Source organism: Peromyscus maniculatus, chromosome 22 (genome assembly GCF_049852395.1).
Source record: "Peromyscus maniculatus bairdii isolate BWxNUB_F1_BW_parent chromosome 22, HU_Pman_BW_mat_3.1, whole genome shotgun sequence".
NCBI lineage: Eukaryota > Metazoa > Chordata > Mammalia > Rodentia > Cricetidae > Peromyscus > Peromyscus maniculatus.
In genome coordinates this window covers 56,827,639-56,852,969 of record NC_134873.1, presented here as the reverse complement: position 1 = coordinate 56,852,969, position 25,331 = coordinate 56,827,639, and the positions used below count along the sequence as shown (strand labels likewise).

The following is a 25,331-nucleotide window of genomic DNA, read 5'->3' as shown; positions in this document are numbered from 1 at the left end:
CTAGGATATTTCCTAAGAAATGTGTTATTAGGCAATTTTGGTGCATGGACATCATGTGTCCTTCCATGTCCTTACAAAACAAGCCTTGAACAAATGAGAGAACATACTGTTTTTTGGAATGGCAAAGTGACATCAAAGATAGCAGTTCTCATTGAGGAACTTTGTATAAATTAATTTTAAATAATAGACATGCTGTTTTCCAAAGTATAAGAGGAAAATGAATTGAACGTTGTTTTTCATAGGATCCACATGGATCATTGTACGCCTTTAATCCCAGCACTCAGGAGGCAGGGGCAGATGAATCTCTGTGAGTTCGAGGCCAGCCTGGTCTACAGACTTAAGTTCCAGGACAGCTAGGACTACATAGAGAAACCCTGTCTTGAAAAACAAACAACAACAAAAGATCCACACACCAAAAAAAAAAAAAAAAAAAAAAAAAAAGCCAAAAAACATGGAATCATGTAGAATAAATACTCATGCATAAAATAAATTTAAAAATACATGGAAGTGTCTTTTTATAATCTTAGTAAGGGAAAGCATTTAAGTGATCTGAGCTAGGTATAGGTTAGTGGCAGAGTGCCTCTTTAGCCTGCACAAGATTCTGGTGCTATCCCAGAACCAACAAACCACCCAACTCAATTAAGAAGTAATAAATTGACAAATGTGTACAGAAAGTAAATACATTTTAAAAAATAAATAAAAGAGGACTGCTCTTCCGGAAGATCTGGCTTCAATTCCCAGCACCTACATGATGCCTCACAACCCTCTGTAACTCCCACCCCAGGGAATCTGATGCCCCCTTCTGGAGATGCCTCTGTGGGCAATGCATGCATGTGGTGGTCAGACACACATGCTGGCAAAACTCATAAAATGACAAGTACTAAAGCAATTAATGTGGTTTGCTACATTAAAAGTGCTCTTGCAGCTGGTGAGATGGTTCAGCATGTGAAGGTGCTTGCTGTGCAGATCTTGTGACCTGAGTTTGATTCCCAGGTCCCAGGTAAGGGTGAAAGGAGAGAATGGATTCCACAGTTGTCACTCCTTCACATACTCCCCACCTTATCATTTGTATATACACACAATAATAATACATTTTAAAACACACACTATTTTTTTTTTAAAGCAATTGTTGCAATCCCAGCACTTGGGAGGCAGAGGCAGGAGAAACTGCAAGGCTAGGGTGCATAGGAATCTTACTTCCAAAGAATAAAAACTAAAGGCAAACAGATGCTTGTCTGAATGGATAAGGAAGATGTGGTTTGTGTATTGTGTAATACTCAGCCTTCCAACCTTTAAGAAGCATGGAACACACAAGGAATAAAGCTTGAAGATGCTGTGCTGACGAAGCCAGCCACCCATCAATTGGCAAATACTGCTGAGCATCTTGGTATAGTGAGAGGCCACAATGAAGGAGTGCTGTGAGTTTCAGGCCAGCCTGGGTTGCATAGCAAGGCACAGTCTCCAAATTAAAAAAAAAAAAAAGACAAGTCTAATGTGTTCAATTGGTTTATGATTGCATTTGTACCAGGTATCTCTATTAGAATTAGTTACTCATAGAAAGCAGAATGGTTATTGTTGGGTTGTTCAGTATATATGGATTTTTAGCAAAAATATATTTGCATCCTAAATCTTAAAATTAAAAGTGAATGGACTGGGTGGTGATGGTGCATACCTTTAATTCCAGCACCCAGGAGTCAGAGGCAGGTGAGGCTGTGAGAGTTCAGGGCTAGCCTGGTCTACAGAGCTAGTTTCCAGGATGACCAGGACTACACAGAGAAACCCTGTTTCGAAAAAACAACAAAAAGTAAATAAATCATATAGTCATATATATATATATATATATATATATATATATATATATATATATATATATATATCATAGTCATCTCCAGACAGTGGGTAATAATTCAAATAGGTAGTTCTTAGGAGATTAGGTTGTTTTTAAGTATATGAGAAGTTGCCAGCCTCATTCACAGAAAGAAAAATGAAATTTACAATGTTAGAGTTTACTTAGGCCTAAACATAAAGGTTGGGTGACATGTTCTGCTGGTTGTGGTGGAAATGGTGTGTAAGTGTGATGTATGCATTACAGAATATTCAGCCTTTAGAAGGTTGGCTTCAAACCCAGAGATCAACCTTGTCTTTGCCTCCAGAGTGCTGAGATTTAAGACATGCACCACTATGCCCAGCTTATGAGTCTTAATATTATATCCTATATGCATTTTCTCAAGAGAACTCATTAGCGGGCAAGATTTTTCTGATGAATGAATTTTCTTTTTGAGACAGAGTCTCACTATGTGAAAAAGATTGGCCTTAGACTCAGAGAAATATGGAATTATATTCTGGAATTACAGACTTGTACCACCATACCCGTACCACACAATATGTCTCTAAGGATAAAAATAAAATAATCTACTTAGTCATTCAGAAATATTTGCAACATAAATCCCAGCCATCTCTGAAAAGAAAAGATGTCATGAGATTGCCCTTCCACTTTATATGATGTTGTGTGCAAAACTTTACTTGGTACCAGAGACTTGTTATGCTTAAATCCTTCCTACTAACAGTTACAGCCAAGTATAGTGCCATATGCCTAGAATCTCAGTCATCAGGGAGCCTGAGACAGCTAGACTGAGTTTGAGGCTAGTTTAGGCTTCAGAGTTGAGATTTTTATCTCAGAAAAGATAAAGGAGAAAAATCAAAGATAATTTTTTACTTTCCCTTTATTTTTCTTTATAAAATGATAGGAAACCTTTCCTGAGGAGGATCATAGTAAACGATATGCTGAGGCATAAAGTATGAGGAACGATGGAAGAAAGGCAGTGGGAAGTTTAAAAGGACAGTTGTAACAAGGTAGTAGAGATACACTCCGTCACAGTTAATGGACTAGCAATGTGTAGTTAAGAGTTCTAGTAAGGGTCCTTTAAAGAATACAAGTGGCATGTTGGAGCTGGAGAGCTTGTGAGTACCTGGGTTCGGATGGCAGCGCCACATATTTCATAACCCTCTATAATTCAGGTTTCAGGGGACCCAGTGTGGCTTCCTGACCTACGTAGACACCAGGCGAGTGTGTGGTGCATAGATACACATGTAGGCAAAACACCCATACACATAAGATGAATCTTAAAAAAAAAAAGTTGAAGGCTGATTCTCATAAAACAAAGGAACATGGATTGTAAAGAAATAAAAATGTAATGGACACATATATAACTTTGTTTCCTCCTGCAATACCTTAAATACTGAAACAATTTTGTAACTGCCTGAATTCAAAAACAGAAAGGAAAAGATACCCCCCCCCCCAAAAAAAATCATTTTGGAAACCAAAAATTGAGCTGGTAACTGATTTAGTGTGTCCAGTAAAGTTGAAAGTGAGCTTGTAGGAAGCTACAAAGAGCAAGCCAAATCATGTCAAAGAATCCCAGAAAGATGATTGAGAGGCACAAGTCCTTTGAAGTCTGGGTCTGTAGCAGGAGTAAGACCTAGAGGAATGATAGTGAAGACTGTCATAAAACCAGCTGGACATCCAACTCCCTTCCTGTGTCCTGTTGGGTTAGGCATACACCTGTTTCTACTATGAAGGCAGAAAAGCAGGGGCCTGTTATGGAAAAGATACAGATGAGGGTCTTCACACCTAAGATGGTGACTGAAATGGGAAGTGTGTATATGAAAAGGTGAAAATCCTAGTGCCTTAATGGTCACCCAGTTAAATACTAAGTTTCTAGATTTGTCTCTTTCTCTCCCCCTCACCCTCAAAGGGTTTCTCTGTGTAACTTTGGTTCCTCTCCTGGAACTCACTCTGTAGCCCAGGCTGACCTCGACCTCACAGAGTTCACAGGCCTGCCTCTGCCTCCTGAGTGCTGGGATTAAAGGTGTGAGCCACCACTGCCTGGCTTTAGATTTGTCTTTCAAAGATGACATGTCTTCATACCATGACATTGAAAGAGGTAAGTTGAGGGGTTGGGGATTTAGCTCAGTGGTAGAGCGCTTGCTGGCCCTGGGTTCGGTCCTCAGCTCCAGGAAAAAAAAACGAAAGAGATAAATTGAGCTGTCTAGAAACAAAGTGAGAGCTGTGGATGTAGCTCATGTTGCTGGAGGGCTTCTCTCCAGGTTCCACCAAGCCCCACAGTCCCACAATCCACGTACAAAATAATCACTCAGACGCTTATATTACTTATAAACTGTATGGCTGTGGCAGGCTTCTTGCTAGCTGTTCTTATATCTTAAATTAACCCATTTCTATAAATCTATACCTTGCCACGTGGCTGGTGGCTTACCGGCGTCTTTACATGCTGCTCGTCCTGGCGGTGGCCTCAGTGTCTCTCCCTCCTTCCTGTTTCCCCAATTCTCCTCTCTCCTTGTCCCGCCTATACTTCCTGTCTGGTCACTGGCCATCAGTGTTTTATTTATATAGAGCGATATCCACAGCAAGCTCAGTATTAAAGCATTTGCCTACCATACACACAGCCCTGGAGTCAGTCTGTAGCACCCTACAACATCCTCCCCTAAACCCTAGGAAGGTGATAAACTTGCCAGTGTTTGTCCTGAAACTTCATTATGACCCTGTTTTATTACTCTGCAGTAGCACTATCAAGCTTTTCTATGTCAAGACTGATAATTATCTCAAAAAGGTACCCCTAGTAAAATTCAAGTGTTAATACAACAGCTGTGGCATAAAACAAGGGCAAGCAGGGTGGCTCAGTGGCTAGTGGCACCTGTCACCAAGCTCATCAGGTTAGATCCCCAGGTCCCACATGGTAGAAGGAGGGGATGGACGACTTGCAGATTGTCCTCTGAGCTTCACACACATGTTGTAGAATGAAGCACACAAATCCCAAAACAGAAACGTACAAACAAAAGAACACTATTTTTTTTTTTTAGAAACTATAGCAATAAACTTAGGTGTCAACATGGCATACTTTCTGTGAAAAGTAATGCTTGGAATCTAAAATTTCTCCTACAGGATTGTGTACTCACTGAAGGCTCCGTTCTCAGCCTGTGGCACTGTTTTGGAATTCCGTGGAGCTTTCTGGAAGTGGGACTGGGCTGTCTGAAGGTATAGCCCAGCCCTAGTTTCCATCGGGCTTCTCTCAAAGACGTGACATGAGCAAGCATCTGCCACACGTTCTTTCTGCCACAGAGAGAGTTGACCCTAGCTTCCCTACCGTTAAAAGCTGTGTACCCTTTGAAGTCACAGCCCAAACAAATCTTTCCCCATAAGTTTTGTATGTTAGGTTTTTTTCATTATGGTAATGAGAAAATAAGTAATACACTAACTTCTCCACAAACACATTTATAGTAACATTGTTTAGTAGTCTTGTGAATCACTATCCAACTTAACAAATTTAATACCTGCTTCTGTATTTTTGTTTCTCTTATTATCAAGTATGTGTGTATTTATACATGTATTTATCATTAAGGAACTGGCTCATGTAGTTATGTGGTCTGTGGCATTTAAAATCTGTGTATGGTCTAGCAGGCTTCGGACTCATGAAAGGTGGTGGTACAGATAAAGGCTGGAGGCTGGAGATCTTTTTGTTCCATTCAAATCTTTAGCTCCTGGGATGAGACCCACTCAGCACTTAGGGAGAGCTATTTATTTACTCAAGAGTTTGCTGGTTTCAGTTTTCGTCTTACCCCAAGACACTCTCCAAATTAATACATTGGCACCCAGATTTATTTTCTTAAGACATACATAATGTCCGACTGTCCTGGAACTCACAGAAATCCACCTGCCTCTGCCTCCTGAGTGCTGGGATCAAAGGAATGTGCCACCACACCCAGCCATAATCTCATTAAAGATAACCCTCACATAAATCAGTAGCGTGATTTATTTATTTGTTTGTTTGTTTATTTTTAAGTCAAGACATGTAGGCAGGGTGGTGCACACTTTTAATCGTAGCACTAGGGGGACAGGGGCAGCTGGATCTCTGAGGTCCAGGCCATACTGGTTCCAGGACAACCAGAGCTGCATAGAAGACCTTATCTCAGAACAAACAAAAACAGGGAATGAGTTATAGCTCAGTGGTAGTGTGTTTATCTTGCATGTCTTGAGTTCAGTCTACTCAACACCCTCCCCAAAGGACCATATTATGTTACACACACACACACACACACACACACACACACACACACACACACACACACAAATACAAATGAGAAAGAAATACTTCATTTCTGTAACTACTTAGATGATTATAGCTGCTGATTATACCAATTTCCTTTTTGCTACTTATTCTGTATTCTCTTGGCTTTTAACAAGCGCTAGGTGTAATTCTTTCTGATTTCTGAAGGATCTGGGCTATTTGTAGTCCTGATTAATTGGGTCATAGTTTTCTGTTGACTTTGATTACATGAACAGTGATACTGTGATATAACCTGGGGAATCTCTTACATGCCAGACATGCTCTTTCTTTTTCCCTTGTGAGTGAGTAGTAACAGACCAATTTCCTCTCAGTAGTCCAGATAAAATACTCAGGCAGCCTAATAACTCCATTGCTTTTTGATTCAGATACATGAGTGTTTGAAATGGCCAGGTGGCAATGGTAACTTGCATTTCAGTGGAATTATTTCATCTCCTGATGGAAGCCTTCCTTCCTTTGGAGCTAAGATCTCCAGGCTGGAAGGTATGTGAGATACTCACAGTGACACAAAGCAAAAATGTTGTCAGTGTGTCACTAACAGAGAAGAGATACCACTCTCGTTTCTCTCTTGATCCGTAGGCCTGTCAATTCTGACTACTGAAGAAACAGTACCATGTGTGAAACACTGATGCAGGGAATACATGGTTGCTTGTAGATCATCATCCCGTCCCTACAAAGTATTAACCTAACAACCTTCAAAAGACTATTATTCTATGAAGCCAAGCTGTCTTAGGATGGTATATTTAGTGAATTTCACAAGCATTTGCTGGGTTGTGTCTAAGGCAGATAAGATGCTGCTCTTCCATTATGAAAGTGCTCCAGTGATACTCAGACTTGAGGACCTTAACCTTCTACTGTAGGGAACTGCCACGTCAAGTCTAAGTGTCATCTCCACTGTTGACAGACTGGGCACTCAGCAGTAGCCTTCCTTCTCCCCTCTAAGCCCAAGTATAACCTCCATCCTTGCTACTTGCCTAATGGACACTGTATTCATGAGTCCATGATCACTAACAGGGAAAGCCACCACTTGAATATTTATTAAAATCCTTCTCTCTTGATGCCACTTTTGGTGGCATTTATCTACATGTTAACACAAATATCTTGGGGTTTGCCCACTCGGGTTTAGCTGCATACCCGTCCCCCAGGTTTCTTCATCCCCAACTTTGAGTCACATATCTCCAAGTTGCTGATCATCCAGCCATTGACCACAGCCCATGGATTGGTTGGTATATAATTATGTATCTGGCTATATCCTTCATGTCTGTCCACCCAGAACTGATTTCTGTATGTTATACAGGAAACATCCTTCAAAGTGAGCCCTCTCTTCCTCTGTCAGCTGATGAAGAGACTTCCCCCTGGGGTCACATGTGCAGGTGATGGCAGTGGCGGGGGTGATGGCGGGAGTAAGAATCATCATGAGACATTTCATCTAAGTTGTTTGCACCTTAGGGCCTTGTTGGGCACAATCCTAACAGTGTCACTTCCATTTGATGACAGAACCTTGCTGCTCTTGCCCTTTCATCTGCCACTCTCTGGGCCACTGTCATTGGCCCATATAAGCAGTTCTGGCCAAAGATCTGTGAATGGACATGTTTGTCAGTTCCAGTCTAATCAATTAGTTTCAATGTGAGACTTTGAGAGCTCTCTTCTTGTTTTGCTCCTTCAGCTAGCAATTAGCAGTGCTAAGGAGTATGTGCTTGCACATGTGTGTATGTGCATCACCCACAGGCTGAAGAGAGTGTCAGCTCCCTTGCAAGTGGACTTACAGATGATTGTGCCCTGCCCCCCTGGGGACTGGGGACTGAACTTGGGTGTCTGTAAGAGTGGCAAGTTTTCTTAACCACTGGCCCATCTCTCCAGGTCCTGTTTTTAGCTTTTAAAATGACTTAGTTTTTTGAGACAGGGTTTCTCTTTGTAGCCCTAGCTGCCTGGAACTCACTCTGTAGACCAGGCTGACTGACCTTGAACTCACAGAGATCCACCTGCCTCTGCTGGGATTAAAGGCGTGTACCGCCGCCGTTGCCGCCACCACCACCACCGTCCAGCCAACAAGTCTACTTCTTATTGAGCTAATTTAACAAGAACTTGGTTTGGATTTTAATTCCTAGATTGAAACAAACTTCAGTGCAGCACAAATCCTTGTATTTGAAACTGTTAAGTCTTTGGACCAGTTGTTTTTAGATTTGTCATAGTTACTAATTAGGAGTCGTAGGTCTGGTACTATGATAATTGATGTTAAAGGAGAATCCAAAAGAAAGAATTATACATTGTGCATGTATTGAGATTTGGACTTGAATTGTTATTCTTTGCCCTGTAGATTAGGTTTTGATTTTCACTATTCCTTTTTAGTTACTCCACATTACTCCACTTTGCTTAATTCCTCTAATAACGAGGGGTTTCATGTTATTACTCCTTGTTTTATATCATGAATGGTGGAACACTTAAAATTCAAGGTGCTTTTGGTTGTAAATTAAATTAAACTCAGTGTTTTAAAAATAAGAAATATTTCATACAGCAAGTTTTATTTCTGATTTTCCACAGTTGTATCTTTGCCCTTGTCAGTTTGTCAACCTGACATTCTGGTTGGGTTTCCTCAAAGAGCCAGGATGATTACCTACTGTAGACAGTACAGCACTCACCTGTTCTGTTTTGTTTTTCCCTGAGACAGGGTTTCTCTGTGTAGCTTTGGTGCCTGTCCTGGATCTCGCTCTGTAGACCAGGCTGGCCTCAAACTCACAGAGATCCACCTGGCTCTACCTCCGAGTGCTGGGATTAAAGGCTTGCACCACCACCGCCCGGCACTCAATCTGTTTTTGATTCTGCTAGCAGGAATAAAAAGAACACTGCTATCTTACAACCTTCCTCTTCCCTTCCAAAAAATAAACAAATGCTGCATAGGATCAGCTTGGGCTTGCCTACCCTGAAATAGATGTACATCTGCCATGGGAGGTGGGTGTGTAAAATCAGTTCTAGTGGCTAGTCATGTTTTTACAGAGTCTGCAGGTGACTCAGGCTTAAAAATGCGGTGCGGACCCCTCATTTTCCAGTGGAGCAAAGTGACTCTGTGTGACTGGTGTATCATATCTTTTTGAAGTCTTTTCTGACATGTCTTGGCTTTTTCATGGCCGAGGGGAGGGGGGGAGGGGAGAAGGGGGGGGACAGGACCACAGGTGGAGGTCAACAACTTCCTGCAGCTGCGGCTCTCATGCCACCTTTATGTGGATCCCAGCGTCAAAGTTCCCATCTCCAGGCTTGTTTAGCTACTGAGGACCCCAAGGCCCAATTTTTAGATTAGTGTTGGTTAGAGTCCAGGGTAAAATGTTTAATTAAGGATAAGGATTGAAATCTTACATTCACAATTGCCATTTACATTTACTAGCCATCAATATGAAATAGTTTATTTTTAATGCCCTGGTTGTGATTTCTGGCAAGAACTAACCAGTTGGAACAGTGGTGGGAGTTTTCTAAATTGTGTGTGTGTGTGTGTGTGTGTGTGTGTGTGTGTGTGTGTGTGTGTGTGTGTGTGTGTGTGCGCGCGCGCGCACGCACAAGTGCACATGGGCCATGTGCTTGTGGAGGTCAGTTCTCCACCTCTTCATGGGTCTCAGGGAATCAAATTGAGATCTGAGTTTGCCAGGCTTGCACAGCAAGTGCCTTTAGCTGCCTAGCCCTCTTGCTGCCCCAGAAAATACTGTAATTATTTGAAATGTAGTACTCAAATTCCATAACACTAAGAAACAGAAGTAATAAGACTTCTGTGCAACCTAACATAGTTTTAAACGCTGTGTACTTGATTATTGGGAGTGGGGAGCACAAAGTTTCCCATTATGTGTCTGTTTACTTTAAAAATAGATATAGATGTTTTGTTTTGTTGGTTCATTAGAAACAAGATACTCTGTAATGTTGGTGGACAACTAGAAAAATTGATGGCATGACATCAAGAAAGGAGAATCCCAGCACTTAGGAGATGGGGAGTAACTAATGAGGCCCTCTCTTAAAACAACAGTACCACATGAAAACTTCCATGTTTTATTATTCTAACTTACATTCTTCAGTTTTACTAGGATGGGTCCTGGCTCCCACCTCCTGCCTTTGGCTTCAGTTAATCATGAACTCATTTGTAGTGACCCAAAAGCAGGATTTTAATGACATTTTGGCGCCATCTGCTGTTCTTTAATGGATACTCCATTGACTTTGGTAAAACGTGTAAGTAGGAAGTTAAAACATGTTGGATTTGCTCATATAAACACAAAATTGGATTTAAGAAGAGGACATGCTTTATCTGCCTTGATTTCTATATCCTGTCTGGCATGACTGTGGATTTAATAAAAATATTTTTGTACTCCCCCCGATGTTGGTTTTGCATGTTCAACCAGTGCCTTTTAAGTTCCCCTTTTTTGTTGTTTTGTTTTGTTTTTTGCTTTTTGAGACAGAGTTTCTCAGTGTATCCCTAGCTGTCCTGGAACTTGATCTATATGGATGAGGCTGGCCTTGAACTCAGATTCACTGCCTCTGTCTCCCAAGTGCTGGATTACAGGCGTGTGCCGCCACCACCTGCTTACATTTACTTCTTAACACCTTTCCCCAACCCCCAAACAGGGTTTTCTTTTTTGCTTAATCTTTTTATTGATTTAATTATTTTTGTTTTATGTGTGTGTGTTGCTTACAAGTATATATGTGTACCACGTGCATGCTTGGTGCCCACAAAGATCAGAAGAGATCCCCTGGAACTGGAGTAACATGGTTGTGAACCACCCTGTAGGTTCTGGGAATTGAACCCAGTAGTCTGCAAGAGCAGCAGGTCTCTTAACTTAGCTGAGTCAGCTCTCCAGACCTTTGAAACAGGGTTTTCATTTAGCTCAGGCTAGCTTCCAATCTAACTATGTAGCTGAGACTAGCCTTAACTCCTAATCATCCTTCCTTCTCTTCTGTGATAGCATGTGCCTGTGTATAGCTTCTTTTATATAAATCATTTCTACTCCAAATGCAGCATCTTATTTTATATTCATAGTCTTTTAACTGTCTTACATGATCTGGTTCCTTGTCTAGTGTAGCGATTTGTATATGTGGGAATATGAATGACTACTGCAGGTATGTCTTTTCTTTCTCAACAGATGTCTCCGTGTCTATATGAGTATAGGTGCCTTCAGAGACTAGAGGAGTCTGATCCTCCTCCAGCTAGAAATACAGAGGCTGTGAGTAACTAGATGTGGATGTTAGGAATGAACTAGAACCTCTGCAGAAGCAGTACACACCCTTAACTCTGGGCAGTTTCTGTGCCTCCCTAGCTTTGTAATCTCTACAGAGTAAATCTGCATGTACTATTAGGTATGCAGGTTTGTGCATAAAGACAGATGGCTACAAGTGGTAGCTTTTGAGTAACGTAGATCATTTGGCCATTCAGAGCTCATCCAGTCAGTTCTATGTTACTTTTAGATGTTGTCTACTGAGTTCTGCTTGTGGTGATCAACTTAATTCCCATAAACCTTTTGGTTGATAGCTATAGATCCTGTCTTTAGTATAATGATGACATTCTCAGTTCTTGCTTTTCATTGAAACACTGTCCTAGATAAGTTCTGCATTTGCATTGTACTGGCTGGTTTTGTGTCCACTTGACACAAGCTAGAGTCATCAGAGAGGAAGGAACCTGGGTTGAGGAAATGCCTCCATGAGATCCAACTGTAAAGCATTGTCTCAATTAGTGATCAGTTGGGGAGGGCCCAGCCTATTGTGGTGGTGCCATCCCTGGGCTGGTGGTCCTGGGTTCTGTAAGAAAGTAGACTGAGCAAGCCATGGGAAGCACCTCCATGACCTCTAGGTTCTGACCCTGCTTGAGTTCCTGTTCTCACTTCCTCCAATGATGGACTATGATCTGGAAGTGTAAGCTAAATAAGCCTTTTCCTCCTCGACTTGCTTTTTGGTTATGCTATTTCATTGCAGCAATAGAAACCCTAAGACGTGTATTTTGAAGGTTAAGAATGTCTATATTGGGGACTGGAGAGATGACTCAGAGGTTAAGAGCACCAGCTGCTCTTCCAAAAGACCTGGGTTCATTTCCCAGCACCCACATAGTAGCTCATAAATGTTTATAACCTTGGTCCCAGGGGATCTGGCACCCTCACATAGATGGATGGATGGATGGATGGATGGATGGATGGATGGATGGATGGATACAAATACATGCAGGTAAAACCCCAATGTACATTAAAAAGTAAATAAGTAAATTTAAAAAGAGAGTGTCTATATTGGTAATATGTACAAACTTTAAGTTTTTCAGTAATTTGTGTGTGCATTGAGTGTAAAAGCTAAAAAATACACTTGTGATCACCTTATTATGAATATGGATGTATGTAATACTTCTGTAACACTAAATATGTACCAGAAGTGTATTTTCTTTTCCAGTACATAGCATTACCTATCTCTGGGCCACTCCAAAGGGATTCTTCCCAGTGATGTTGATGGGCTGTTGTTTTCTGTATATGAGTGTTTTGTCTGTGTGTGTGCATTTACACCTACACCACTTTACATGCCTGATGCCCTCAGAGGCCAGTAGAATGTGTCAGATCTCCTGGGGCCAGAGTTACAAACATTTATGAGTACTCTGTGGCTACTGAGAATTGAACCCGAGTCCTTTGGAAGGAACAGCAGCTCGTGCTTTAACAAACTCTGAGCCATTGCTTCAGCTCCAATGGACTGTCTTTAAGTACCGTGTGTTGCTTTTATCACTTTTATCTAACACTCCGGGAAAAACATGGTTTGAGTCTCCTTCGAAGATAGAGTGGCTACTGTTTATCTTGGAGCTTTTTTCCTCTCTGGTTTCTTCAGTAACTACCTTACCTCCTGGATGCTGTGTCATCGTCTTACTGCTGTATTTACTCTTTAGTTTGGCTGAAATGGGTCTGCATGTCTGGAATATTTTTATTCTACCTTCCCTGTGTTTGATAGTTCAGTGAAGAGTCACTACTTCCTTGTGACCTACAATGAAGGCCATTGTTTTGACATTCACTGTGACAGTTGTCCTTTGTTGTATTTGTGCTTTTATAATAAAAAAAAAAATAATTACACTAACTGGCAACATTGTTGACCTTTTTACAGCTTTACCAAATGCCTTAAGTTGTTGACTATTCTACAACCTTACAAAATGCCTGCTGGAGTTAAAGGAGACAGTGTTTGTTTTTACCTGTAGTCAGCCCTTGGCCTTTATGAATTTAACTATAAATTTTGCTCTTTGAGACCTATCATGAGATGTATTTTGTAATCATTACTTCTGCCCCATAGAATTTTCCAAATATTAGATGGAGTACTTTTTTTTAAAATTTTTATACCTGGGATTTGAAATAATTTTGTAACTTTGTGTCTCATCTCAGTTATGCTAATAGCTGATAATGAGATGTTGTCTTCCTCAGGTGCTAACTGTTGTCTGTCATCGAAGTAAATCCTAAGGTGGACAACCATGACATGTCTCCATTTTTTAAAATTTCAGATGATTTGTGGTGTGTGATGTATGTGAGTGAGTAGGTGTGTGCAAGTGGTCAGGGCATCTTTCAGTAGTTCTTCCATCCTGGGCTCTGGCATTCAACTCGGCTTGTCAGCCTTGTACAGTGAGTCCCGTCACTAATGAGCTGTCTTGCTGGCCTGCTCACTTATCTCCATTTTGTAGATGAACTGAAAGTCAGTAAAGGAAGTTGAAGTTTAAAAGAGAGAAACTGAGGCCAGGGAGGCGCCTTGGTTGGTTAAAGTACTTTACCATGTAAACATGAAGACCAAGTTCAGATCTTCAGTGGCCATACCAATCAACTAGGCCCAGCAGCATGTGTCTGTAAGCCCAGTATTGGAGAGGCAGAGATGGGGACCCCAGGCTTACTGGCCAGCCGGGGAGCTTCAAGGTCAGTGAGAGACAGGTCACACATTTTTAAAAAATAATTTAAAAAAAGAGTAGAGAAGCCATTCTGTCTATCATATATGTGTGTGCGCGCGCGCGCGCGCGCGCGCGCGCGCACACACACACACACACACACACACACACACACACACACACGGCACTTTGTGAACAGAACAGGGCTGATACTGAATGCTAACCAGAAGCCAGTCTTCTGGGACTCTTGTCTCTTTACATCGTACTGTACTGTCCCCACTTAGTGTTGATACTCTTACTGAATGGAAATATCTAAGGAACAACTCCCTCTCTAGAGAATGATGAAAAGGTGTGTGTCCCACTGCATTGTATTTTCTACAAGCCTCTAAAATACTGGTAACAAGTATACTTAATTATACTAGTACAAACAATTTGTATTTAGATAGTGCCTTAGTTAGCAATATAAGCTGTAAAACCTCAGCTGGTCACGAACTGGTTATCTTCCTGCCTTAGCCATCTGAGTGCTGAAGAGTGTGGCCTTGTGCTCCCATGACTGGCTTGCTAGGGGTAACTGGTGTTTTGGGTTTTGTTTTGTGTCATTTGTAGAAACATTACTAGACATTGTTCTATAGTTAACGGTTTACTATAATACTATGGAAAGAAGAACTAATCATGCCTCTTCCCATTCGCTTTCCTTCTTCCAAATAAAGTAGATGTCTTAGTGACATTTACAAAGCAGAGGTGATAGATTTCTTTGTACCACTTGTGTGTGTGCCTGGTCTCAAGGAGGCCAAAAGGAGGATCTGGAGTTACAGATGCTTGTGAGCTGCGGTGTGGGTGCTGGGAATCAAACCTGGGTCCTCTGGAAGAACAGCAAGTGCTGCTAACCGCCAAGCCCTCTCCCCAGCCTGGGGTAAATAGTTAATGCTTGTAAGAGTAAAATAGGACCCAGACAGATGGCTCAGTGCTCAAGAGCATCTGCTGTTCACGAAGAGGATCTGAGTTCTGTTCCTAGCAACCACATCCTTCATAACCATGTGTACCTCCAATTTCAGGGGCTCCCCAACCTTTTCTGATCTCTATAGGTAGCGTACATACCAAACACCCACACATACACTTAATAAATCTTAAAAACAATAAAAGAAACGGCCTTAGTCTCATCTTCTTGCTCTTCCTACTTTGCTGCTCTTGGTTATTCTTTCTCCAGTAAATACAAACCAATAAAAGATCATTTCTAGAAATTTCTTTTTTTTTTTTTTTTTTTTTTTGGTTTTTCGAGACAGGGTTTCTATGTGTAGCTTTGCGCCTTTCCTGGAGCTCACTTGGTAGCCCAGGCTGGCCTCGAACTCACAGAGATCCGCCTGGCTCTGCCTCCCGAGTGCTGGGATTAAAGGCGTGCGCCACCAACGCCCGGCCATTTCTAGAAATTTCTAAACTTAATGTGGAAATAAAATTAGGGACAGGCTAACTGTTTTTCCCTTAATCTGTATGCTAAGATTGAGCTCATTGTTAATTTGGAGCAACGGTCAATAATGATAAATTTGATACTTAGTCACATCAGCTTCCACACAGCTATAACACTGCTTTTAATTACCTTGTTAACTAGTTAGTATTGAACTTGGAGATAATTAAAATGTACACAATTAAAATGTACACAAGTTGCCGGACATGGTGGTTTGCACCTTTAATCTCAGCACTAAGGAAGCAGAGACAGGAGGAATTCTGTGAGTTCCAGTCCAGCCTAGGCTACATAATGAGACATTGTCTCAAAACAACCTTAGAAAAGTCACTAACTTTAAAAATGCTTTCTTGTTCAATAGAATAGGAATATATTTATGAATGTTGACAGTTGGGGATGATGAAGATTCAAAACTGATTGAACAGTATGAAAGGAGAAGAAACCTCTTTTGAAAGAAAGAATTTTAGGCTTGCAAGAAGGCTTGGCAGGTTAAAATACTTACCACGGAAGGAAGCCTGATAGTTTGAGTTCAGTCCCTGGAACCCACATTAGAAGGAGGGAACCAGTTCTCAAAAAAGTTTTCCTCTGACCTCCACACCTGGTATGCATTCATACCTGCATTTACATAGACACACACACTAAGAAATAAAAATAAATCCAAGAATTTTTATGATGTTCATTTTACAAAGAGAAAGGGCTGTTTTACACTCTTCTCCCTCAAAACCTAAGAAAAATGTCTTGAGAACACAGGTTGTGGTATGTAACAGGGAAGAGCTAAGTTGTTCCCAAGGAAATGTAAACTTGGATTAGTAGTTGTCAAAAATTGAGAGATTTTATTTTTCAATTTAAAGCTATAAAATTTAATCAGTTCTGGAACAGAGATTTTCTTTATAGACACTATCAGTAATTTTGACAAAAATAATAAGACTAGTCCATTGAGCAAAATACTCTTTATCACTTATGGTACAGTTTTCTCATGAAGTGGATGGCACATCATATGTGAAACATCAATGTTGTGCTTTCTGACTGCAGGCATGCTGCAGTGCATCTTCAGGTTGACAAAATGCAGCCGCAGCTGCAGCTTCTTTGGTAGCACACACTTGTCACGCCGTAGGTCTGGCTGCTGTCTCACTATAGCTAGCACCAGGCATGGCACATCCGTTCCTTCTTCCACTCGTTCAGCAAAGATTTGTTAGTTAACTATGCTTTGTGCTGTGCACTTCACCACAGAAAGTTGTAAACGTCTGCAGGAGAAATGAATCCTCACTGGGTTTCTGATAGTCATAACAGCAAAGATTGGGTGGCTCTAAGTTGATAGAAAGTAGCCAGTGATTTATCTTTTTGAGTAGCCAAAGTGTGTGTGTTTTTATCTTTTTTTTTTTTTTTTAAAGAAGGGTTAAGCTAATCCCTACAGCTACATGATGGTGAAATTTAATAGACATATGCACCCGTTTATATAAATAAATATATTACTGCAGGGTGTCATGTAGCATTGTATCAAATGGTTAAATGTTGAGAATTTGTAGCCTAAGTATAACCAGGATCTGATTACATTGTACGGCAGGTCAAACTTTTTAAAACAGACTTAACATACTTATTTTTGGATTCTCTATCTTAAAATACCTCTGCTTTAGGTAAAAATATTTAAATTAAAGAATATTTAAAATAAGTGTTCTCTTGATTTCAATGTATTCATGGATAGTTTTAAAAGCAGTAGTGTTTCCCAACTGTGTTAGAAACAGTTGTCAGGTGGTAGTGCTTTGCACTGTGAGACTCAGAGCTGTTCTAAACACACGGTTGTTAGCAGCACAGCCCTCACTGCTGCCGTCCAGTCTGGGTCTCTGTAAGTAGTCTGTGTGTGTGTGTGTGTGTGTGTGTATGTGTGTGTGTGTGTGTGTGTGTGCGCGCGCGCACGCACGCAGGGGATGATTCCTGTATATTAATCTCCATAAACTACACTCTGCAGACCTTTGAGATGGTCACAAATATATATAAAAACCAACATGTTCTAGCCTCAGGCTGGGTAGACACCAGATTGTTACTTGCATCCTAATACATTTTCATTGCTACTTGATTATAAAGTTGTTAAAATATTTACTTTTAAATTAAGAAACCTCTTTATTTTCTGAGAGCCTTCCTTATCCTAGTGGTTCCAATTCATAGTGAAAATTCTAGAACATATATATATATATATAAGATTTGAAGAAAAGTCTAGAAATGTAAAAATAAATTTTGATTACGTGTGTGTATATATATATATATATATATTATATATGTATATGTAGCTTTCTGTTGAATTGCATATTAACCTTTTGTTGCTATTCTTACTTTTGAGATTACATGTATATCTAAGTGGAGGGTTACATAGCAAAGCCCTAACTCGGTATTTGGACCATAATCATTGGCTTTATATATTGTTTTGCTTATTTATATAATAAATCATTTTATCTATTCTTGTATGCCAGATCTGTCTTGGGGAATGCTTCTCTATCATTTTAGGAAAGAACAAAAAATAATGTTAAAAAAAATTGTAAATCTGGAAAAACAAAAAGTTAAGTCAGTTCCTATCTGTTCATTCTTCAGTAAAGATCATTATAGTTCTCATTAGTTGTGGAAATTAAGTATTCTCTATGGAGAGGAATCAACAATTACTGAGTCTTTATAGGTACCAAGCTGAAACAGTGCAGGTATAACCCTCAGAGGTTATAATTTTGTTAAAATATGATATAGCAAAGGTAAAAATAATTAAGGCAACTGTCTTAGTCACTGTTCTATTGCTGTGAAGAAAAACATCATCAAGGCAACTTCTTTGTTTTTGGTTGTTTTGTTTTGTTTTGTTTTGTTTTGTTTTCAAGACAGAGTTTCTCTGTGGATCCCTAGCTGTTCTGGAACTCAACTCTGTAGACCAGGCTGGCCTCAGGCTCAAAGATCTGCCTGCCTCTGCCTCCCAAGTGCTGGGATCAAAGACTCACCACCACACCTGGTTCCAAGGCAATTCGTAGGAAAGAAAGCATTTAATTGGGCATTTGCTTATGGTTTCAGAGGGTTAGCCAGTTATCATCATGGTGGGGAGCATGGTGTCATGCAGATGTGATACTGGAGAAGCAGCTGAGAACTGCATCCTGATCTGCAAGCCGAGTGAGAGATGCACTGGGCCTGGCTTTTGAACTCTCAAAGCCCACTCCCAGTGACGCACTTCCTCCAAGAAGGCCACACCTCCTAATCCTTCTAATCTTATCAAAGAGTTCCTCTCCCTGGTGACTAAGCAGTCAAATATATGAGCCTCTGGTGGTAATCTTATTCACACCACCACAGCACCTATACTATAGTAAGGAAGATGTACATGATCCTTCAAAGACAAAATAGAGAGGCATTGATGACTAGCAAACAAAGTTGGTACTGTAGCTGGAAGTTTTCCTGTGTCCCTCCCAGTCCTGCAGCTGCTCAGACCAAGTAAACACACAGAGGCTTCCATCAGTTACAACTGGATGGCCTAGGGCTCAAGCTTCTTGCTAGCCAGCACTTATAACTTAAATTAACCCATTTCTATTCATCTATAAGTTGCCAGGCAGCCGTGGCTTAATGATATTTTCCCATCTCGTTTCTCCTGCCAGTGGCTGGCAGTGTCTCCTTCCTCTCCTTTCTCCTCCCACTGTCTCTCTAGGATTTTCCCACCTGGCTCCATCCTGCCCCCCCCCCCCCCCATAGGCCAATGCAAGCTTTTTTTATCAACCAATCAGAGCATCACATATTCACAGCATACAGAAAGATATCCCACAGCATGATACTGTATTTTGAGTGTTCAGAACATTACTCTGAAGCATGACTAAACTAGGCTGATAGAAATACTAGTCCAGTGTGTGCATAGACTGCAAACGTAGCAGAGTGACATCACAGAACTGTAGCTGAACCCCAAGGAAGGATGAGGGGAGTCATGGGTGCTGGAAATGAGAGGACCGACCCCAAGGCAATGAGTAGGAGAGAGTGCTACGGTACGATAGCACAGGGTCTTGTGTGGTCCTGGCTGTCCATGCTATGGGACTCAGGTAGAACTCTAGTACACACATGGGGTTAAGCCGACTTGCTGCTCTTGAAGAGAGCCTGGGTTCAATTCCAAGCTCACAGCCGTATCCAGTTCCATGGTATCCAAAGCCGCCTTCTGACTTCCATAGGCACCAGACATGCACGTGGTGCACATACGTTCATGCAAGTAAAACATTTCATACACATAAAGTATTTTTAAGTGTGACATTGGGACTTTTTAAAACAGCTTGCTTAGACCCAGATATTTGGCTTAGAAATTGAAAACATCCCTAATTGCTGATAGTGACTAGAAAAAGAACCTACTAGGCCAACACTCAAGAACAAACTCAGTGACAGAGAGAACTTAAAGCCAATAGAAAGCATTTATGAAGTGATCAGGAGAGTGAGATGGCGCAGGACTAGGTGCACAAGCCTGACATGGGCGCAGGGACTCATGGGGGACGGGACAACTCCTCCTGAAAGTTGGCCTGTGAATTCACATACAATAAGAAACAAAATCAAACAAAAAATAAGTATTCTAAGAGGTTAAAGTAAATAAAGCACGATGAAAGTTTTAACAGACCAGCGTGGAAAGTAAGCCAAATCAACTTTCAAAAATTTAGGTTGATAGTGTATGCCTTTAACCACAAGGAGGAATGGGTGGGAGGGTCATCCCAAGTTTGAGGCCAACCTGGTCTACATCACTAGTTCCCAGGATATGTGGCTATAGAACACAACCCTGTCTCAGAAAGGGTGGTGGTGTTGCCTAAGACAATCCTTATATGAGGATGCTTGTCTATATTTTTATGAAAAGAATAAAGAGAGCTATCACATAATAATAAGTTGAATAATTCACCAGGAATTAGTAACCCTGCTCTGTATCCAGTTAACATCTTGGAGTATATAAAATAAAGGTTTATAGGTTAAATAGATTACCTAGTGATGCAATGGGAGATTTTAGCATATTTCTTTCTGAAGCCAGTAGATAACCATATTAGTTCTACTCACAAGAAAGGACAGATTTATTTATTTATTTATTTATTTATTTATTTAAACAACATATTAAAAACCTGCTTTTTAGAGATTTTAAAATTGTATTGTAAAATGTAACTATATTGTACTCTAAACTGTAGGCTCTAGGGGTTGGAGAGTTCCTGCCTGATATGTATCAAAGCTTGTTTAAAAGACAAAAGACTATACATGTTCCTTTTAGACACAGATAAACTAACCACACTAAAGCACAAAAGAATAGCTCCACACATACCTAGTAAGTCACATGCTGTATTTTCTGACTCCAATGCAAAACTTGGTTTTCAGAGTTTTATTTGAAAATAGTGTTAAAAGAACACTTTGCTGGGCAGTGGTGGCACACACCTTTAATCCCAGCACTTGGGAAGCAGAGGCAGGCGATCTCTGTGTTCAAGGTCAGCCTCATCTACAAAGTGAGTTCCAGGACAGCTAGGACCACACAGAGAACCCTGTCTCAAAAAACAGAAACAAAAACAACAGAAACCACATCTGTATCCCAGAGAAGCCTCAAACTCTTGATCTTCTAGCTTTAGCCTCCTGCATGCTGAGGTAATAAGCATGTGCCTGATACCCAGCTAAAAAACAATGTTTAAGTGAAATAATAACAGCTAAGCTTTCAGCTCATTTTGGTGCTCTTTCCCAGGCTTCTATTCTTTCTGGAGGAAATATAAAATCTAGTTTCTCTTTCAGTTATACTAGGGATGATTGATGTTCAATGTCTAAGTCTGTTAAGATTAAGAAATTGCAAAGTAGTGATTCTGCAGTTTTATTATTTTCTTCTGGAGTGTGTGTCTGTAGGGGAGCTATTTTTTGTCTGTTGGTCAAATGGTTCAGGTTAAGCCAGGAAGAACGAGTGTTTTATTTTATAAATGTATTTTGTCTGCATATATGTCTATGCACCACATGCATGCCTAGTGCCTGAAAAAGCCAGAAGGTGCCAGATCACCTGAAACTGGAGTTGTGAACCCTGTGTAGGTGCTGGGAATTGAACCTGGGTCCTCTGGAAGAGCAGCCAGTGCTTTTAACCACTGAGCCATCATCGCTCCAGTCACATCTTTTCTTTAGCCAGTAAGAGCCTCTTCAAGTTGACTCCTTGTCCCATGGAGAGTATGTGTGTTCCCTGAACAAGTTCCACATGTGCATAGATGTACAGGGTTTATGTTTGTTTGTTTGTTTTTTTAATTGTTTAGTCTGTGTTTTGCAGTTTGGGCCTTGTACACAGTAGACACTCTTACTAAGCTACAATCCCCAGCTCTGATTTGTTTGTTTTTTGCTTTGAGTTTTTTGTTTGTTTGTTTGTTTGTTTTCAAACAGGGTTTCTCTGTGTAGCCCTAGCTGTCCTGGAATTCACTCTTTTATACCAGGCTGGCCTTGAACTCATATCTGCCTGCCTCTGTTCCCTCTCCCTGATTTGTATGCCAACTTGTACATTAGGGGTAGTGCTTCATCACACTGTATAGAATCTCTTTATGTTTGTAGCAGCCACACATTAGTCCATCGTGAGCTGGCCTACAGTAGGACAGCTACTGTGGTGACTGTCTTGGTACATGCTCCTGCTTTGCTGGGCATGACGACAGCTGCAGGGTCAGCTGTCAGAAATGGACAGCTAAGTTACAGCGTGCCACACTGCCTTCAGAAAGCAGTGAAGAGTCTTTCCTCTTAGCCTTGATGGCTCTAGTATGCAAATTGTCTTTTGTGGTTTTGGTAATGTGGTAGATAAACAAAAATTATCAGCTGGGTGGTGGCAGAAGCACATCTTTAGGCAGAGGCAGGTAGATCTCTGAGTTCAAGGCCAGCCTGGTCTACAGAGTGAGTTCCAGGACAGCCTGGACTACACAGAGAAACCCTGTCTTGAAATTCTGTATGTGTGTGTGTGCATGTGTTATATTTATTCATTTATCTTACTTTTTTTTTTGTTGTTGTTGTTGTTGTTTTTGGTTTTTTTGAGGCAGGGTTTCTCTGTGTAGCTTTGGAGCCTGTCCTGGCTCTCCCTCTGTAGCCCAGGCTGGCCTCGAACTCACAGAGATCCGCCTGGCTCTGCCTCCCGAGTGCTGGGATTAAAGGCATGCGCCACCACCGCCCATCTCTTACTGTTGTTTTTATTTGTATTTCCTTAGTTTAGAACTGTCTGTCTACATCTTATGTACCACCACGTGATTGTGGACCATTATAAATCATGTATTGATTTGTGAACAAATTGCCCCTTTGTAATGTATTGCAGTCATTTTTTCCTGTCTATCTTGTTTTGACTTGTTTGGATTGAAATTTTTAAGATTTTTTTTTTTTAATCCAAACTTAGAGAATGAGCTGTAGAGAGGTCCCCAGTCCTTTCAACGTTAAATCACCTTTTTCTATCCTACCTAGTGAGTATCTGTGTCCTACAAACAAGACTCTCCTAAAGAAGTATGGAGTTAACACAAACGCATCCTGCTTTCCAGTCTCTAGGTTTCCAGGTTTCAGTAGTTGGTGGGGGTGGGAAGGTTGTGTTCTTCGCACAAGAGCCACGGGTTGCGTTGAGTTGTCCTTTCTCTTCGAATCCTACGGAACAACCTTTTCGTTCTGTTTTAACAGAAACCATTTTACTTCGTAGAGCAAATTTGGGCTTGTTTGATTCTTCATAATTCAATTCATGTTATGCATCTTTGTAAGGGATATCATAGAAATTCTGTTAGATGCTATTGGGTGGGGCAGTTTCAGTTTGTCTTCTTAATGACGTTAACTTGGAGCTCTCAACACAGTTGGCATCCTGTTTCCCTCCTTAATCTCTAGGGATAACTTGAAGTACTTGTCATCATACTCTTCAGTGTATTTATATCAGTGTCAATTTGTGGAGTATGCCTTTGCTTTGGTTACTACTTTCCATGCTCCAGCATAATTTTGCCTTTTCAAACTCACTTCTACCTTACTTTATATGACCTCGTCATTCTTGAGTACTTTCGTTCTGCCACGAGATATTCTAGGCTTATTTTGTACTTTTCCTGCCCGAGCCCTGGGATCTATCATTTTTCCACTGAGTATGAAAACTTCCTTTTATTAAAAATGTTATTCAGAAGCAAGATCCAAATATTAGTCATGCTCATTACTTTGAGAAGCTTCGTATTCTCAGATGTGGAGAGAGCTAAGGATGATAAGCACTTTTTCCACGAACATCTAAATATTTACATCTGTATTTCTATGTCTGTGGTTGAAAATCATGAGTTCACACTTTGTACCTTTAACTCCAGTCTTAGCCTTATCAAAGGGCTTACCCGTGCTTTCTGATTTTGTATTTATAGCTGTTTCGTTGAACAGAAATATGGCTTCCATTATCCTATATTTGGCCATCATGTCACTCTGTTGTTACATGTAATCCGTCTCTGCCATCACCTCCGCTGTGTGAGACTCAGCCTCTCCCTTCCCCCTCCTGGCAGATTTCATGTTCTTTTTTTTTTTTTTGGTTTTTCGAGACAGGGTTTCTCTGTGTAGCTTTGCGCCTTTCCTGGGACTCACTTGGTAGCCCAGGCTGGCCTCGAACTCACAGAGATCCGCCTGCCTCTGCCTCCCGAGTGCTGGGATTAAAGGCGTGCGCCACCACCGCCCGGCAGATTTCATGTTCTTAATCTCTGGCACCAGATCTCGGACCACCCTCTGGGGTATCCTTCCCACCCTAGTTGTGTCTCGTACACACTACTGGCCTACCTCCTTTCAGAGGTGACGCCTCCCCGTCTCTGCTTTGTGATGGCACCCCTGCCAGTCTGCTGACCTCACCTCACTGTTCGATCCTGCTCCTCTCCTTGACTTGGTGTCTCTTCACTTTCTTTCCCTTTCTTTTTTAGTGTGTTCCAAGCTTTATAAGACGTCTAACATCTGTCAGATAGTCATCCAGTTGGCTGGAATTCCACAAAAATTGGGTTGCTCTTTTCTCTTGCCAAATTTGAATTTTTTTTAAATTTATTCAACTTTTATTTTATTTTACAGCTGTCTTGTAAGCTGTCATGTAGGTACTGGGAATTGAACCTGGGTCCTCTGGAAGAGCAGCCAGTGCTCCTGACCACTGAGCCATTTCCCCAGCCCCTGAAATTTTTATTAAAAAGATGGGTATCATTTTTCTTTTATCTTTTACAGATGATGTTCCTGCAGATATGGTTGCAGAAGAATCAGGTCCTGGTGCACAAAATAGTCCATACCAACTTCGTAGAAAAACTCTTTTGCCAAAAAGAACAGCGTGTCCTACAAAGAACAGTATGGAGGTCAGTTCATTGTAATGGTTTTTGTAATGAGAGAATTGGGGGGGAGGGGAGCACAGTTTTTGAGAGGTAATTATATAGTATAGAAATATTTGATTGATGAATTTTCTCTCTGGTTTTGAAGGGTGCCTCAACTTCAACTACAGAAAACTTTGGTCATCGAGCAAAGCGTGCAAGAGTGTCTGGGAAGTCACAAGATCTGTCAGGTATTTTGAATGGAAAGCTAAGGAGTAAGAAACAGTGAGTTTTAAAAACTTACATTTGAGCCCACAAATAGTGGCACATGCCCTTAATTCCAGCACTCAAGAGGCAGAAGCAGGTGGATCACTGTGAGTTCAAAGCCATCCTGGTCTACATAGAGGTTTCCAGGACAGCCAAGGCTACATAAGAGACATACATGAATGAATGAATGAATGAATGAATGAATGAATGAATGAATGAATGGGTGAATGGGTGAATGAATGAATAAATTTGATGCCAAAAATTTAAATTAAATATTATCTGAATATGTTAAGAGTAGCTACTATTAAAAATATACTAGGACCCTAGCCTTTCCCTCTTTGACTTTTTTTTAAGGTTTATTTTATTTTATTTTTTTA

At 40.8% G+C, this 25,331-nt stretch overlaps 1 protein-coding gene across 3 annotated transcripts in view; it reads left to right on the top strand.

Annotated features, from left to right (window-relative positions):
• The window catches only part of Fbxo11 (F-box protein 11), a 79,770-nt gene that overhangs the window by 26,762 nt on the left and 27,677 nt on the right, over positions 1-25,331 (top strand). For all 3 annotated transcript variants that reach the window (XM_076559224.1, XM_076559223.1, XM_006986483.4), the window contains exons 2-3: positions 24,611-24,735; positions 24,857-24,938. In XM_076559224.1, coding sequence (XP_076415339.1) covers positions 24,611-24,735; positions 24,857-24,938 — 207 coding nt within the window. The remainder of the gene's footprint in view (positions 1-24,610; positions 24,736-24,856; positions 24,939-25,331) is intronic.